This window comes from Triticum urartu, chromosome 7A (genome assembly GCF_056163025.1).
Source record: "Triticum urartu cultivar PI428250 chromosome 7A, HENAU_Tu73, whole genome shotgun sequence".
Taxonomy (NCBI): domain Eukaryota; kingdom Viridiplantae; phylum Streptophyta; class Magnoliopsida; order Poales; family Poaceae; genus Triticum; species Triticum urartu.
In genome coordinates, this window is record NC_141879.1 from 96,592,993 (window position 1) to 96,606,576 (window position 13,584).

General features: G+C 42.2%; 1 protein-coding gene across 4 annotated transcripts; it reads left to right on the plus strand.

Annotated features, from left to right (window-relative positions):
- The first annotated feature begins 2,151 nt into the window (after positions 1–2,151).
- LOC125523115 (ABC transporter C family member 10-like) lies at positions 2,152–12,861 on the plus strand. Of its 4 annotated transcripts, XM_087531836.1 has the most exons (11): positions 6,940–7,169; positions 7,321–7,641; positions 7,718–7,804; positions 7,929–8,528; positions 8,636–8,800; positions 8,965–9,259; positions 10,046–10,260; positions 10,335–10,640; positions 11,357–11,420; positions 11,809–12,048; positions 12,221–12,860. In XM_087531836.1, exons 1-11 carry the CDS (start codon positions 7,122–7,124, stop codon positions 12,328–12,330), a joined length of 2,451 nt encoding a protein of 816 aa, XP_087387962.1. In that variant the 5' UTR covers positions 6,940–7,121; the 3' UTR covers positions 12,331–12,860. The 4 variants fall into 4 exon arrangements, 3 of the variants coding, with proteins under 3 accessions (XP_087387962.1, XP_087387961.1, XP_087387963.1); XM_087531835.1 differs by lacking the exon at positions 6,940–7,169 and having other exon boundaries at positions 12,221–12,861; XM_087531837.1 differs by lacking the exon at positions 6,940–7,169 and having other exon boundaries at positions 7,578–7,641; positions 7,718–7,827.
- The last annotated feature ends 723 nt before the right edge of the window (positions 12,862–13,584 follow it).

A 13,584-nucleotide genomic window follows, 5' to 3' on the forward strand; every position in this document is an offset into this window, starting at 1 on the left:
CAAAACCATCAGCTACTTTGTGTTGATTCCTGTGAAGATAAGTGAATAGCTTTGCAATAAGCAATTGTTGGACGAAGTCTCCAGTTCATTGTTGCCTGTTGTCGTTGTTGATCATGTACAGCCCAGGAGAGTTTTTTGGTTGTCCACCAAGATGCAACAATGTTGTACCTGCAAAAAAGTTATGGCATCCACCCGTAAGAGGAGGCTAATAGATTCAGCATGGGCAGGGGGGAAGCATTCAGAGATGGTGGCCTGTATATTAATCTTTGTGTAATGAGAGGAAGAGTTGAGGCACAAGTGACACAAGTGTATTCCTATGCCTGTGATTGTATTAAGCATCAGTAAAGCAGAGGTTTTCACTCAAGGAGTGAAAACCTCCGCTTTACTCTTTTTTTTTTTTACTCGCAAAAAAAAGTAAAGCAGAGGTTTCCTTGGTTTCAGGAAGAGTGGACGATATACAAGTGTATAACTATAGACATGTTTTGTTCAGTGAGATTATTCATTACATACCACCAAATCTTCAAATCTCTGGTTATATGAATGGAAATCACGAAACTTTCACTCTGAATCTGCTTCGGTGTTTAATTTCTTTGCCGCTAGATCTTTTCTGAGTAAATAAGACACCCATTTGGCTGTTAAAGAAAGAGACACCCAGTTGATTGCTGCAATCTGGTAGAGCATTTTGGTGATGCAGATTTATTCTTCTCTTTGGGTGAATATTCTATTTTTTCTTGGGCACTTTTGTGTTTTTTGGGCATTCATCCTAGATAGGCCAGTGTTTTGTAACTTGAGTTCAACTGGGCTTTAAAAATGTTTGCTTCTTAGAGGCCCACTCTCTAGAGTGCAGATTCTTCTATCTTATCAAGCAGCGGGTGCGGCTATGCGCCACGCTTAATGTGGGAGGTCCTATTTGCAGCTCTTTCAAAGATAAAAACACAAAATGCCGCACAATCGCTTAGGCGAGTGACACGGCTAACCCATTTAAGCTTCGCTTGCCTTATTTTCATTTGGTACGTTTTCTCGTTCCCGTGCAATTTTAGTCCTTTTCTCAGAAAATGTTTTTTAAAAATGTTCAAGAATTTAGAGAAAAGCAGGATATTATTTTTTTAGTAAATTTTAGAAATGTATTCAGAAAATAAAAAGTGTTCTTAACTTTTTAAAAAGTGGCCACAAATATTAGAAAATAGTTCTCTAAATTTAAAATCCAAGAAAATTTCATATACTTTTCTCAATATTTATTAAAAATAATTTTAAAATCCCATTTTTTAATTCCGATTTTAACAAATGTTGTTAGTTGCATTCTAACACAAGTAGCTAAATATTCCCTCCGTCCTAAAATATAAAAACGTTTTTTACACTAGCATAGTGTCAAAAACGTTCTTATATTTCGGGACAGAGGGAGTACTTGTGCGTTGTAACAAAACACGTTTACTCTCTGGAACCTCCTGTGTTGAGCACGATACGCTCCTCGTGCAGAAGTTTCGATGAATGCATCGCGTGCAGTACTTGTAGGCACCGCCCTGGACCCCTGGTTGTGGTCCATGCATGCATCGTTCTTTTCAAACAGGGCCAGGCCATGCATTTTTTCACGTTCATCTCCAAAGGATTAATTAAAGACATTTTTTAGTGAGTACAATAAATAGCGATCTAAGTATTTTTTTTTATGAAGGGAATAGTACTTAACATGCACACGGACGGGCGCGATAGATTGCCCGATCGATGTGACGCACCTTTCCTCCGCAATGCGACGGAGCTCGGTTGACGCACTAGTGTTGACGCCGCCTGAACCTGTCGTCGGCCGGCATTGCTCCCCGTTTGAATAGTTTATGGGCCGATCAAGCGATAGATGATATGGTGACAACTTATAGCACACACGTTCCGCCGCGCCGTTTTGTCAGATCGTTTGTTGTGAGACTCGATGCACTGCTTGATTATTTGGTTCGTTGACACAAACCAAAATGCATTCATTGATTCATTTGCACATGCAAAAAATGCAGAGTTAGAACACAGGGAAATTCAAAGAGCATGTAAACTTCTCTTACCATGGTGTATTTTATAATGCCAGTACTAAAAGTATGCAAAAAACTTTTCCAAGTTGTCTTGAACTATGCCATCCATCAACACCATGGATCTGAATCCATTCTCAAACAATCTTTGGTCGATTTGCACTGGAAATCACCTCACATATTAGCTGGTGTATTTTACTAACCTACTCAACAACCAAGTACTGTATGATCTTTTTCTTCAGCGTTGTTGAAGTTGACTGCCAGCAACACACGCCTTGGCGTTGGAAAAACTCAACGATCACATGATCAACGCCATAGTCTTTGGCGCTAAGCTGCCAGATACAAACACGCCGGATTGCATAGCATTGAACCGTGTTACAGCAATGGGATCGCCTGCAGGATGAATTAAATTAAAAGTATACAAATAAGAGTTATCCTGAGCACTTGTAGAACAAGCTGAAGGTTGTGGCTTTGGTATAAGTTGGGGGCGGTGACCCACATTGCCAAAGGAAATTAATGAAGGATTCTTTCTTAGCCCATAGCTGCATTTGTCCCTTTCTTTCTTTTTCCTTTGCTTTTATGCATTCCTTCTTGTACAGGCAACCAGGCATCGGTTCTTCTTAGATTTTTGCATGCTCATGCCCCACGCTGACAACTTTGACAAGAACTTTGATAAGCACTAATGTCTGCCTGCCATGTAACCTTTAGGATCCCAGAAAAACCACATGTTTTGGTCTTTTGGATGCGCTGAGCAGGCAAAAAAGCCTGGGAATCAATAGAGAGCCAGGAGGATTTTACGAGCCAGCGCAGGAAGAGCGTGAAAGCCTAGTTGACACCAAAGTAGGACTGTAGGAGGGCCAAGCAGCAGGGTTTTGGTGACCAGGGAGGCCGATGCGCGCGGCATCTTCATGGAGGGCCTGTATCAGTCATGTAAAAATAGCAAAAAGTAATAGTAAAATCCAATGCCAAGGTGTGGGGTTCGTAGCTACCTTCAATGCCCAGGTGGCAGGCAGTAAGTAGAAGAGTGAGATATCCTTGTAGCCCGCACACTTTGTGCGACATTTTTATTTTATTTTACGGAAAGAACTTCCGATATATTCATCAACTATCAAGTCAGTACAAAGAACACTAGAGGTAACATAGATTACATTTCATTATGCAGTTTCCATAATTCTAAGGTTGGCTATGATTTCTATATGTTTAGATCGATGTAGCTAGCCGTCTAACCTAAAAAAATACCTAATCTTCATGCTCGAGTAGTTAACAGAACAAAGGGTTTTCTTACTCCCCAAGAAGCAACTCCCAGGTGACTAGCAGCTGTTTCGGGCCATCCAGCCCATGGTGACGGACGACAGGAGAAGCGATGCGGATGCGGGATACGTCGTCCACTCACCGGTCACCACCAACCGGGTCACATGCGCATCTGCGGCAGCACGCACCGCGTGGGGACGACCCCATATGCCCTCACATAGCAATGCAGAAAGCTCGTGGCGACGAGGAGGATGCCAAAGCTACTGCTCACTTCCTTGCGGCTTGAGAGGTCAACACAGACAACACTGGCATCATCATTGTTCATATACAGTCCACAAAAAGAAGGTCCTGCTTCTTGGGAGTCGTGCTTGGTCTCCTCCTCGTCTCCGCGAGCTTCGAAACAGAACCCGGGGGGCTTCTGTTCGAGAGGAGCCCTTCTTCCCTGCTGGTTGGACCGGGTGATGGATCGTTGTATTGCCTTTCCTATCGATTTTTCATCTACAAAAACACTTCTGCTTTCTTCTTCTCCACTGGCCCTCTGAAAATCATCTCCCTCTTGTTCGTGGATCGTGAAGAAGGTCCGTAGCCGACGAGTACTGCTTTCTTCTTCACCTTTTGGGTTCCTCGATTTTGCATCTTTTGCGTTCCCGGCATTGGAATTTCTGTGTCACCCCAGAGTAATTTCATGGAATTTAGCCTCTCTAATGTTGATTCAGGACTAGTGTTTTTAGTATTCCATTCTACTTTATTGATAGAAAAGTTCGTGGACCATGGTCTGCCCGCTCTTATTCTTAATACTATTGGGTCTAACCTAAGTTAATATAGCGATTTGTAGTGCCCAGTGTATAGTAAAAGGTCTAGTGTACAGTAATTGGTCTAGGACAAAGTAGTCTCTTCTCTATTCTCTTGGCGCTAATGCTACCATCTCACTTCGCAGTGGTGAACCACGTGGTCATCACTAAAAAGAGGACATGTACTTAGTTCCTATTTTTGCACATCAACAGAACTTCCAGTACGAACATTCATGAAAAATATGGAAAATAATAAGAAAAGAAAATCCAGCATCATGTTGGTGTATGTGTTCATGTCAATTTTCACACAAGAGGAATATTTTTGTGTCCTCACCAAATAAATCTGGTGCCTAAAATAGAAAGATTTTGAATGTTAAACACAAGTCACAATATTCATGTCTTCTCCACTACGATTTGTTTTCCGTGATTTTTTTCAATTATATTTCAGTGCATACATCGAGGCACATTAAAAAGATCTAAATAAGTCAAGAGAAATGGAGATGACAGTGAATATTGTTTTAGAGGATTGTTTTTTGAAACACCTGTGGAATGCAACATTTTCGCTGCTTTGTCTGGTAGTAACTATTTTCTTGTTCATGATTGGCGCAGGGCTGCAACGAGACCCGATCCAGCCTGGAGTGCAATACATATGGGTTCCCTCACAAGTAAATTCTCTCCTCACTTTCTCTTGTTACTCCCTCCATGTCACAAAAATACATGTCGTTTTGGATACTAGCACGGTCTTCAAGATTTAAATTTTCACCACTAATTTTTACTATGGTGTATATATAACTCAAGAAACTGATTATATCATACATATACTTTTCGAGATCAATCTGAACATTTGATTTGCAAGTTTTTAATCTCAGACAATATATATAGTCAAGGTTTTTAAATTGACTTAAAACACGTCCAAAACGACATGTATTTGTATTTTGTGATATGGAGAGAGTACATAGCTAAAAACTAAATTAACTTCATGTTAAATCATTTCTTAAACTATAATCATTGTTACCTTTTGACCATGCACAACTGGAATCTGGGAATAATCTCATCTCACTATTGTTGCAACTGCACATCAGGTTCTTGGGTGATGGACTTGTGTGGCAGACCAATATGCTCCAACCAAGATGTGGCATCATGTGCTTTAAAGGAAATATTCGACTCCTCTACCTGCATTAATCACCTAGGGGCGACCGGTGTCGTCGCACTGCTCGTGTTTGTGCTCATGCTCCAGTTGCTAGTCAAAATTCCAAATAGCAGAGTGTCCGCGCGACAGCTCGTCTCGCTCAGCTCACTGCTGCACTTCTCCGCCGTGGTGTTCAATGGCTGCCTGGGTTTGGTTTATCTCGGGCTAGGACTGTGGATGCTGGGGACTGGATTCAATCAGGATGCTTCCGTTGTTTACCTTCCACATTGGTGGCTTGTAACATTATCTCAAGGATTGAATCTGGTCCTTGCCAGCTTCGCTTTCAGCACCAGGCCTCTGTTTCTTGGGGCAGCGTTTGTTAGATTTTGGCCGGTCCTGCTGACCATCTGCGCAGCATTCATCTGTTGTTCTTCGGTTGTTAATATTGTTGCAGAGAAGACGATCACCATTAAGGCTTGTTCAGATGTTCTGTCCCTACCAGGTGCAGTTCTCCTCCTCCTTTATGGCATTCGGCACAGCCATGATGAAGAGGGTTATGGAGGAAGTGGAAATGGTTTATACAAGCCCCTGCACACGGAGACAGACAGTGAGGTAGCTGACTCTGAAAGTCAGGTAACTCCCTTTGCTAAAGCTGCTTTTTTCAGCAAGATGACATTTTGGTGGTTGAATCCTCTGATGAAGATGGGATATGAAAAGCCCCTTGAGGACAAAGACATGCCACTTTTAGGCGCCACAGATCGAGCGCGCAACCTGTATGTGATGTTCATGGAGAAGCTCAATGACAAGAAGCAGTCGCCGTCGCACCCCACACCATCATTCTTCTGGGCTATTGTTTCTTGCCACAAGCGTGCCATCTTGGTCTCGGGTTTCTTTGCTTTGCTCAAGGTTCTGTCCTTATCCACAGGCCCAATACTTCTTAGGGAATTCATCAATGTATCACTTGGGAAATGCACCTTTAAATATGAAGGATATGTACTTGCTGTGGTAATATTTGTCTGCAAATGCTGTGAATCCTTCTCACAGAGACAGTGGTATTTCCGCACCAGGAGATTAGGACTGCAGGTGAGGTCACTCCTATCAGCAGCAATTTACAAGAAACAACAGAGGCTAACAAATGCAGCAAAAATGAAGCACTCTACTGGAGAAATTATGAACTATGTGACCGTCGATGCCTATCGGATTGGGGAATTCCCATACTGGTTCCACCAAACATGGACAACAATTGTTCAGCTTTGCATTGCCCTGGCAATTCTGTACCATGCGGTCGGTGCTGCAATGGTTTCGTCATTGGTTGCCATCATTATCACCGTACTCTGCAACGCTCCATTGGCCAAACTGCAACACAGATTTCAGAGTAAACTTATGGAAGCACAAGATGAGAGATTGAAGACCATGTCCGAGTCACTAGTTCACATGAAGGTCTTGAAACTTTATGCATGGGAAGCTCACTTCAAGAAGATCATCGAGGGGTTGAGGGAGGTTGAGTACAAGTGGTTGTCAGCATTCCAGCTTAGTAGGGCGTACAACAGCTTCCTGTTCTGGGCATCACCTGTCCTGGTTTCAGCAGTGACCTTTCTAACATGCTATCTTCTGAAAATTCCTCTTGATGCTAGCAATGTGTTCACCTTCGTGACAACTCTACGTCTTGTGCAAGACCCAGTTAGGTCAATACCCAATGTAATTGCAGTTGTGATACAAGCTAAGGTTGCTTTCACCCGGATATCAAAGTTCCTTGATGCACCTGAGCTAAACAGGCAAGTTAGGAAGAAATTCTATGTTGGCATTGATTACCCTATAGCGATGAATTCGTGTATCTTCTCTTGGGATGAAAGTACATCAAAACCAACCCTAAAGAATATAAATCTGATAGTCAAAGCTGGAGAAAAGGTAGCAATTTGTGGCTAGGTAGGTTCAGGAAAGTCAATGCTTTTGTCTGCTGCACTCGGAGAGGTCCCCAAAATTGAAGGCACGGTATGTTTCTTTACTAACATCATCTTTTGATGAAAGTTTGCAAAGTTGTTATGAAAATTAGGCTTGGCAATATTTCCAACATGAAGTACATTAATCATTTTTTTCATAACATCCTAACATCAAATTCTTGATCTTTGCATAAACATTTCAGATCAAAATCTCTGGGAAAATAGCATATATTTCTCAGAATGCATGGATCCAAACAGGAACCGTGCAAGACAATATTCTCTTTGGATCGTCGATGGTCAGGGAAAGATACAACAACACACTGGCGAGGTGCTCATTGGTCAAGGACCTTGAAATGTTGCCATATGGGGATTGTACCCAAATTGGGGAGAGAGGAGTAAATCTTAGTGGTGGTCAGAAGCAGCGTGTCCAGCTTGCTCGTGCACTATACCAAAATGCAGACATCTATCTTCTTGATGATCCTTTCAGTGCTGTTGATGCCCATACAGCCACAAGTATATTCAATGTAAGGATCATATTCAACAGATGCAGATTGTATTACTATTTGGTTGTGAACTTCTTTACAAAGCTCTTTGTAACAGGAATATGTCATGAGTGCTCTATCAGACAAGACTGTTCTCTTGGTGACCCACCAAGTGGATTTGTTACCTGCATTTGACTCCATTTTGGTACCTCTATCCACTTCGAAAAAGTCAGCATTTGATGATATTTGTGCCTGTATAATTTATATTTGTATGTAATGAGCTTTATTTATTTGTGGATTCGTCTAAAATTTGCGATGATTTTTTGCAGTTAATGTCAGATGGAGAGGTTATCCAGTGTGCACCTTATCAAGATTTATTGGCAGATTGTGAAGAATTTAAAAACCTTGTCACAGCCCATAAAGATACTACTGGTGCATCGGATCTTAATAACAATATACCACCTCAAAGATCTAAGGAAGTATCAATAAAGGAGACAGACGGTATTCATGGAAGCGGATATACAGAGTCTATGAAGCCATCGCCGGCAGATCAACTGATCAAGAAAGAGGAAAGAGAAAAGGGGGATTCAGGTGTTAAGCCTTATATGCTTTATCTGTGCCAGAACAAAGGCTTCCTGTATTTCTCCTTTTGTGTTATTTTTCACATAATTTTCGTAGCTGGGCAAATATCACAGAATTCATGGATGGCTGCTAATGTCCAGAATCCTCATGTTAGTATGCTGAAGTTAATTTCTGTGTACATTATAATTGGAGTTTGCACAATGTTGTTCATGCTATCAAGATCTTTAGTAGTCGTCGTTCTTGGGATCCAGACATCAAGATCCTTATTTTCCCAATTGCTCAATTCATTGTTCCGTGCACCAATGTCCTTTTTTGATTCTACTCCTGTAGGAAGGGTTCTTAGCCGGGTAAGAATTCTTAAACAAATGGCAAATACAACAAAGTACAATCTGTTTTACACCCAGAGATTTTTTTCCTGATGGATTAACTTGTTCTCTTTTTTCTTTTAATGCAGGTCTCTTCAGATTTGAATATCATTGACCTCGATCTTCCATTTGCCTTCGTGTTTAGCCTTGGTGATACCTTAAATGCATATAGCAATCTAGGGGTATTGGCTGTTGCTACATGGGAAGTTTTATTTGTATCTGTGCCAATGATAGTTTTGGCAATTAGGTTGCAGGTAATTGGTATGACTTTGTTACTTTATGGCTCTCATTTCTGTCATTATTTGATTAGATTTACCAATTGATGTTCTCTGCTGCTATTTTTGTCTGGGGTGAATGAGCCTACAGTTTTGTATTCAAAATTATCATTAACTGAAACCTATTATGTTTGGTCATGTAGAGGTACTATCTAGCCTCGGCCAAGGAGCTGATGCGGATCAATGGTACTACCAAGTCCGCTCTGGTGAATCACTTAGGTGAATCGATTTCAGGGGCTATAACAATAAGGGCCTTTGGGGAAGAAGATCGTTTCTTTGCTAAAAATTTGGATCTTGTTGACAAGAATGCCTGTCCATATTTCTGTAATTTTGCCGCAACTGAATGGTTGATTCAACGCCTGGAAATAATGAGCGCCTCCGTGCTTTCTTTTTCTGCCTTTGTCATGGCTCTTCTTCCTCAAGGAACTTTTAGCCCTGGTAAGAAACTGTATGAACACCATGCTGCTTCAATTGGACAAAATTGAGTAGCCAGCTTGTTCTAAGGCCATCGGTGCTTACAACTAATTTGCGATAAGTGTTAGATGCATTGCCATGTAAATGTTGCTACCTTTTCATATCTTTTGTCATGACAGCATACTTATACTCCCTCCACGCCTAAATAGATAACATTTTGGACATGACATGGGTCTCCAACAAATTTATTTGACTGTTACTTTTGTTATGTGCATGTTTGTAGAGAACTACTCCCTCCGTTCCAAAATATTAGTCTTTCTAGAGATTCCAATAGGTGACTACATACGGAGCAAAATGAGTGAATCTACACTCTAAAATATGTCTACATACATCCGTATATTGTAGTCCTTTTGAAATGTCTAAAAAGACTTATATTTCGGAACGGAGGGAGTAGAAAAAAAATATTATGAAAAAAATATTGATAAAGAATATGATAGTACTCAAAGTTAGAAAAGCTTTACTTGCTAGTGAAGTTAGAAATGTTTAAATGAACACTTTTTAGAATGTCTTGTGTTTACGAGAGGTAGTAATGTCCAGGCAGAACATGGTGAATAAAAAACACCATGCGTTTCTCAAGCTACCACTTGCTCTGGTGATTTTATGGATGCGTTTTCATCTTTTATGAAAATGTATTTTAAGTCCTAATGCTTATGTGCCGGAGTCAACTAAATAAGTATTTGATGCTATACCGTTTATGAATGGCACCATTACAAATAGTAGAATTAATTCATTGCTTTCGTACATGCACAGGTTTTGTGGGAATGGTATTGTCCTATGGTCTTTCGCTAAATGTGTCTTTTGTTTGCTCTATTCAAAACCAATGCAACCTTGCGAATCAGATAATATCAGTGGAACGGGTGAACCAGTACATGGACATACAAAGTGAAGCAACGAAAGTTATTGAAGAAAATCGGCCATTGCAAGATTGGCCCCAAGATGGCTATGTGGAACTTAGAGATTTGAAGGTAATCAAATATAAATAATTACATGTACACCTAACAGTACTAACAAATTTAAGCGATTAATTTTCATTCAACAGATCAGGTATAGGAAAGATACTCCCCTTGTACTACATGGAATCACTTGCAAGTTCCAAGCTGGAGATAAGATTGGTATAGTTGGTCGGACAGGAAGTGGCAAGACAACGTTAATTGGTACATTGTTTCGTCTTATTGAACCTGATGAAGGGAAAATAATTATAGACTCTATGGACATCGGTACGATAGGGTTACATGACCTGCGTTCGCGTTTGGGTATCATTCCACAAGATCCAACACTTTTTCATGGTACAGTAAGATACAATCTAGATCCTCTTGGACAATTCTCAGATCAGCAAATATGGGAGGTAAGATTTACCCTGCTATCTATGTTGATTTTTCTCATTTTACCCAATGATCAGATAATATTATGATGAAAAGGTATTAGATCAAAACAACCTGCTATAATGTTTAATCATGTGACAGTCATCTTTAGTACCGTGTCAATTCAACTTAGTTACTTTGACATTCTGTCCGAAAATATAGTGCACATTCGAATTTTTTTAAGTCAAAATTTGTAAGCTTTGACCAAGTTTATACAAAAATTTATCAACATGTAAAATACCAAATCAATGCCATTGGATTCATCACGAAATTTATTTTCATCTGGTATATATTAGGTATTGTGTGGTCAAAGTTTGTGAAGCTTGACTTTCACGAAAACCAATGTGCACATTATTATGGGACGGAGTGAGTACCTAACAAATTCAGAAAGTTCAGCAGATTACCAAAGTAGGGCGAATAAACCAAGTTAGCCAATTAGGGGAATCTCAGATGACAAGTTGCCTTTCTCATATAAAAACCAGATTGCCTAGGAATTACTTGACAACTTTTCATTCATCGAAGAAATAAGCACCGAAAGTTGGGTTGAGAACTCAAACATGAGTGATGGCATGGTAGGAGTGTGAAGCCACACCTTCCACCAACTGAGCTAGGCTTAGGGCCTCCTTTCTCATTTTATGGCACGATGTACGTTTCAAAAGGAACCACTAAAGTGGTCACTCCATTTGTTATTACGGTGCAGGTTCTTGGCAAATGTCAACTTCTTGAAGCTGTCCGAGAGAAGGGACATGGATTGGATTCACTTGGTATGAAACTGCTCTTCATCTATAATTGGTTTACGGAGTTCCTCTTTTGAAGCTAATAGACTGGGCAAACAGAAAACTCCGCTCTAATCATTCCAGAAATTCAAATAGGTGTGAAAATGCATCTGCTACTAAATATGTTAAATTGTTAGTGGTCCTCCTAGAGTATTCTTCACCAAAGGAGGAGTATCATGGGCGTGCAGGCTAGTACTTCAAATACACCAACGGGCTCTTAGCAAAAACAAAATCATGTTCAATGTGTATGTGTTGAATGTGGTGTCTCTAGAAATTGTGCCCAGACCTGCCTATGGACATAGTTATATATCCTTTCGCCAGCGTGATGTTTGGAACTATCTTATTCATGGTATTGATCAAGATCCTATCATAATAGTTGTGGAAGGCGGGTCGAACTGGAGCATGGGCCAAAGGCAGCTCTTCTGTCTGGGACGCGCACTTTTGAGAAGATGCCGCATCTTAGTTCTTGATGAAGCGACGGCCTCTATAGACAACGCAACAGATGTTGTCCTTCAGAAAACGATCCGAACAGAGTTCAAATATTGCACCGTTATTACAGTTGCACACCGTATACCAACAGTTATGGACTGTGATATGATACTTGCATTGAGAGATGGTATGTTTCTCTTACCGGCAACTTATTAGAAGTATAGTTGTTTCTTATAGTTCAACCCATCGTCTTATTGACAACACCAATTTATATGGAATTTATGAATTATAGTTGATACCACATACAGAGTATATTGTAGATCTTTCCCGTACTAATGATGTGTGTACGAACACTTCAGGGAGAGTAGCAGAGTATGACAAACCTGTAAAGCTCATGGAGACTGAAGGATCTCTCTTTCGTGAGCTGGTCAAGGAGTATCGGTCACACACATCAAACACAAATATTTAGAAGAGACTGTCGATTTTGATTGTTTACTTGCTGCAGCTTTCCAAGAGAGAGAAAATAAATCAGCTTTTATTCTACGCTTTCCAAAAGAGATACGACGTGAAGCTATATTCCTCGGAGGAGTTCATCAATTTGGTACCCTAGGAAAAACAGTACCATCTGTATTATTTCGAAGTTTCTTTTGCTATTTATTGCTACCGGAAATTCTGTGCAATACACTGTGAGCTGTCATAGTTAACTGATGAAGTTGAAGAGAGTAAATCCCCGGAGATTTCCTTGCTCCAGAAGTCAGATACAGTATAAAAGGCTAAGCAGGAGGGACCCTGCTGACCGTACTGATTAGCAAGGCTAAATGAGAGCTCATAATATGTTCATTGATTGGCGCACGCAACCATCTTTTATTATGAAGCGTCAAGTCTTATAGAAAATAAAATAAACATGTCAGTCGGGGCTAAGGGCATCTTCAGCCGCGCCCCAGGAAGGCCTCCCCAGGCGTTTTTTTTGCGCCGGCGCCGAAAAACCGACCCAATCACGTCCCAGGAGCCCGATTTTCGCCGGCTTGGGCCGAAAACAGCGCTGGCGGACCCAGGCCGAACCCGGCGCGCTGGGGGCGCCCGGGGGCACCGGGGCGAACTGTTTTGGCGCGAAACAGCCGCGGGCCCGCCGCGTCAGCGACTCTACCCTCTTCTCGCCCCTTCGTCGTCCTCATCGCCTCGTTTCCCGCGGCGAATCAATGCCAAAGCTGTCGCGCTGCCGCGCAGGTCAACCTGCGCCATTGATGCCTCACGGGCGGCGCAGTGAAGGCCGGATGACGCGCGTCCCTCGCCCTCCCTCGCCCGCCACGCGTACTCACGGCGGCTCGCGCACGGGCGGTGCCTCAGCCTATATAAGACGCGCCCCAGCGCACTCAGCGACTCGTACTCTCTCGCCGTCATCGTTCCTCCCTCTCCTCTCTCTCGCCGTCGTCGTTCCTCCCTCTCCTCTCTCTCGCCGTCTCCAGCACCCATGGCCGAGCGCTTCCCAGGCGACGGCGCGGCGGCGAACGGCTTCGGCTGCCGCCATCTTCACGAGAGCGAGGCTCGCCTCCTTTTCGAGGCCGAGTACCCGGTCCCACCGGACATGCGGGTACCCGGGACGTGGAGGATCAGCGCCGGCGACGTGCCGGTGCCCCCGATACCACCTGCGCGGCGCGGCGTGCGGAGATCGCACGCATCCGCTCGTCCCTGCCGCGTGCGGCGAGGGAGGGGCCACGGTACG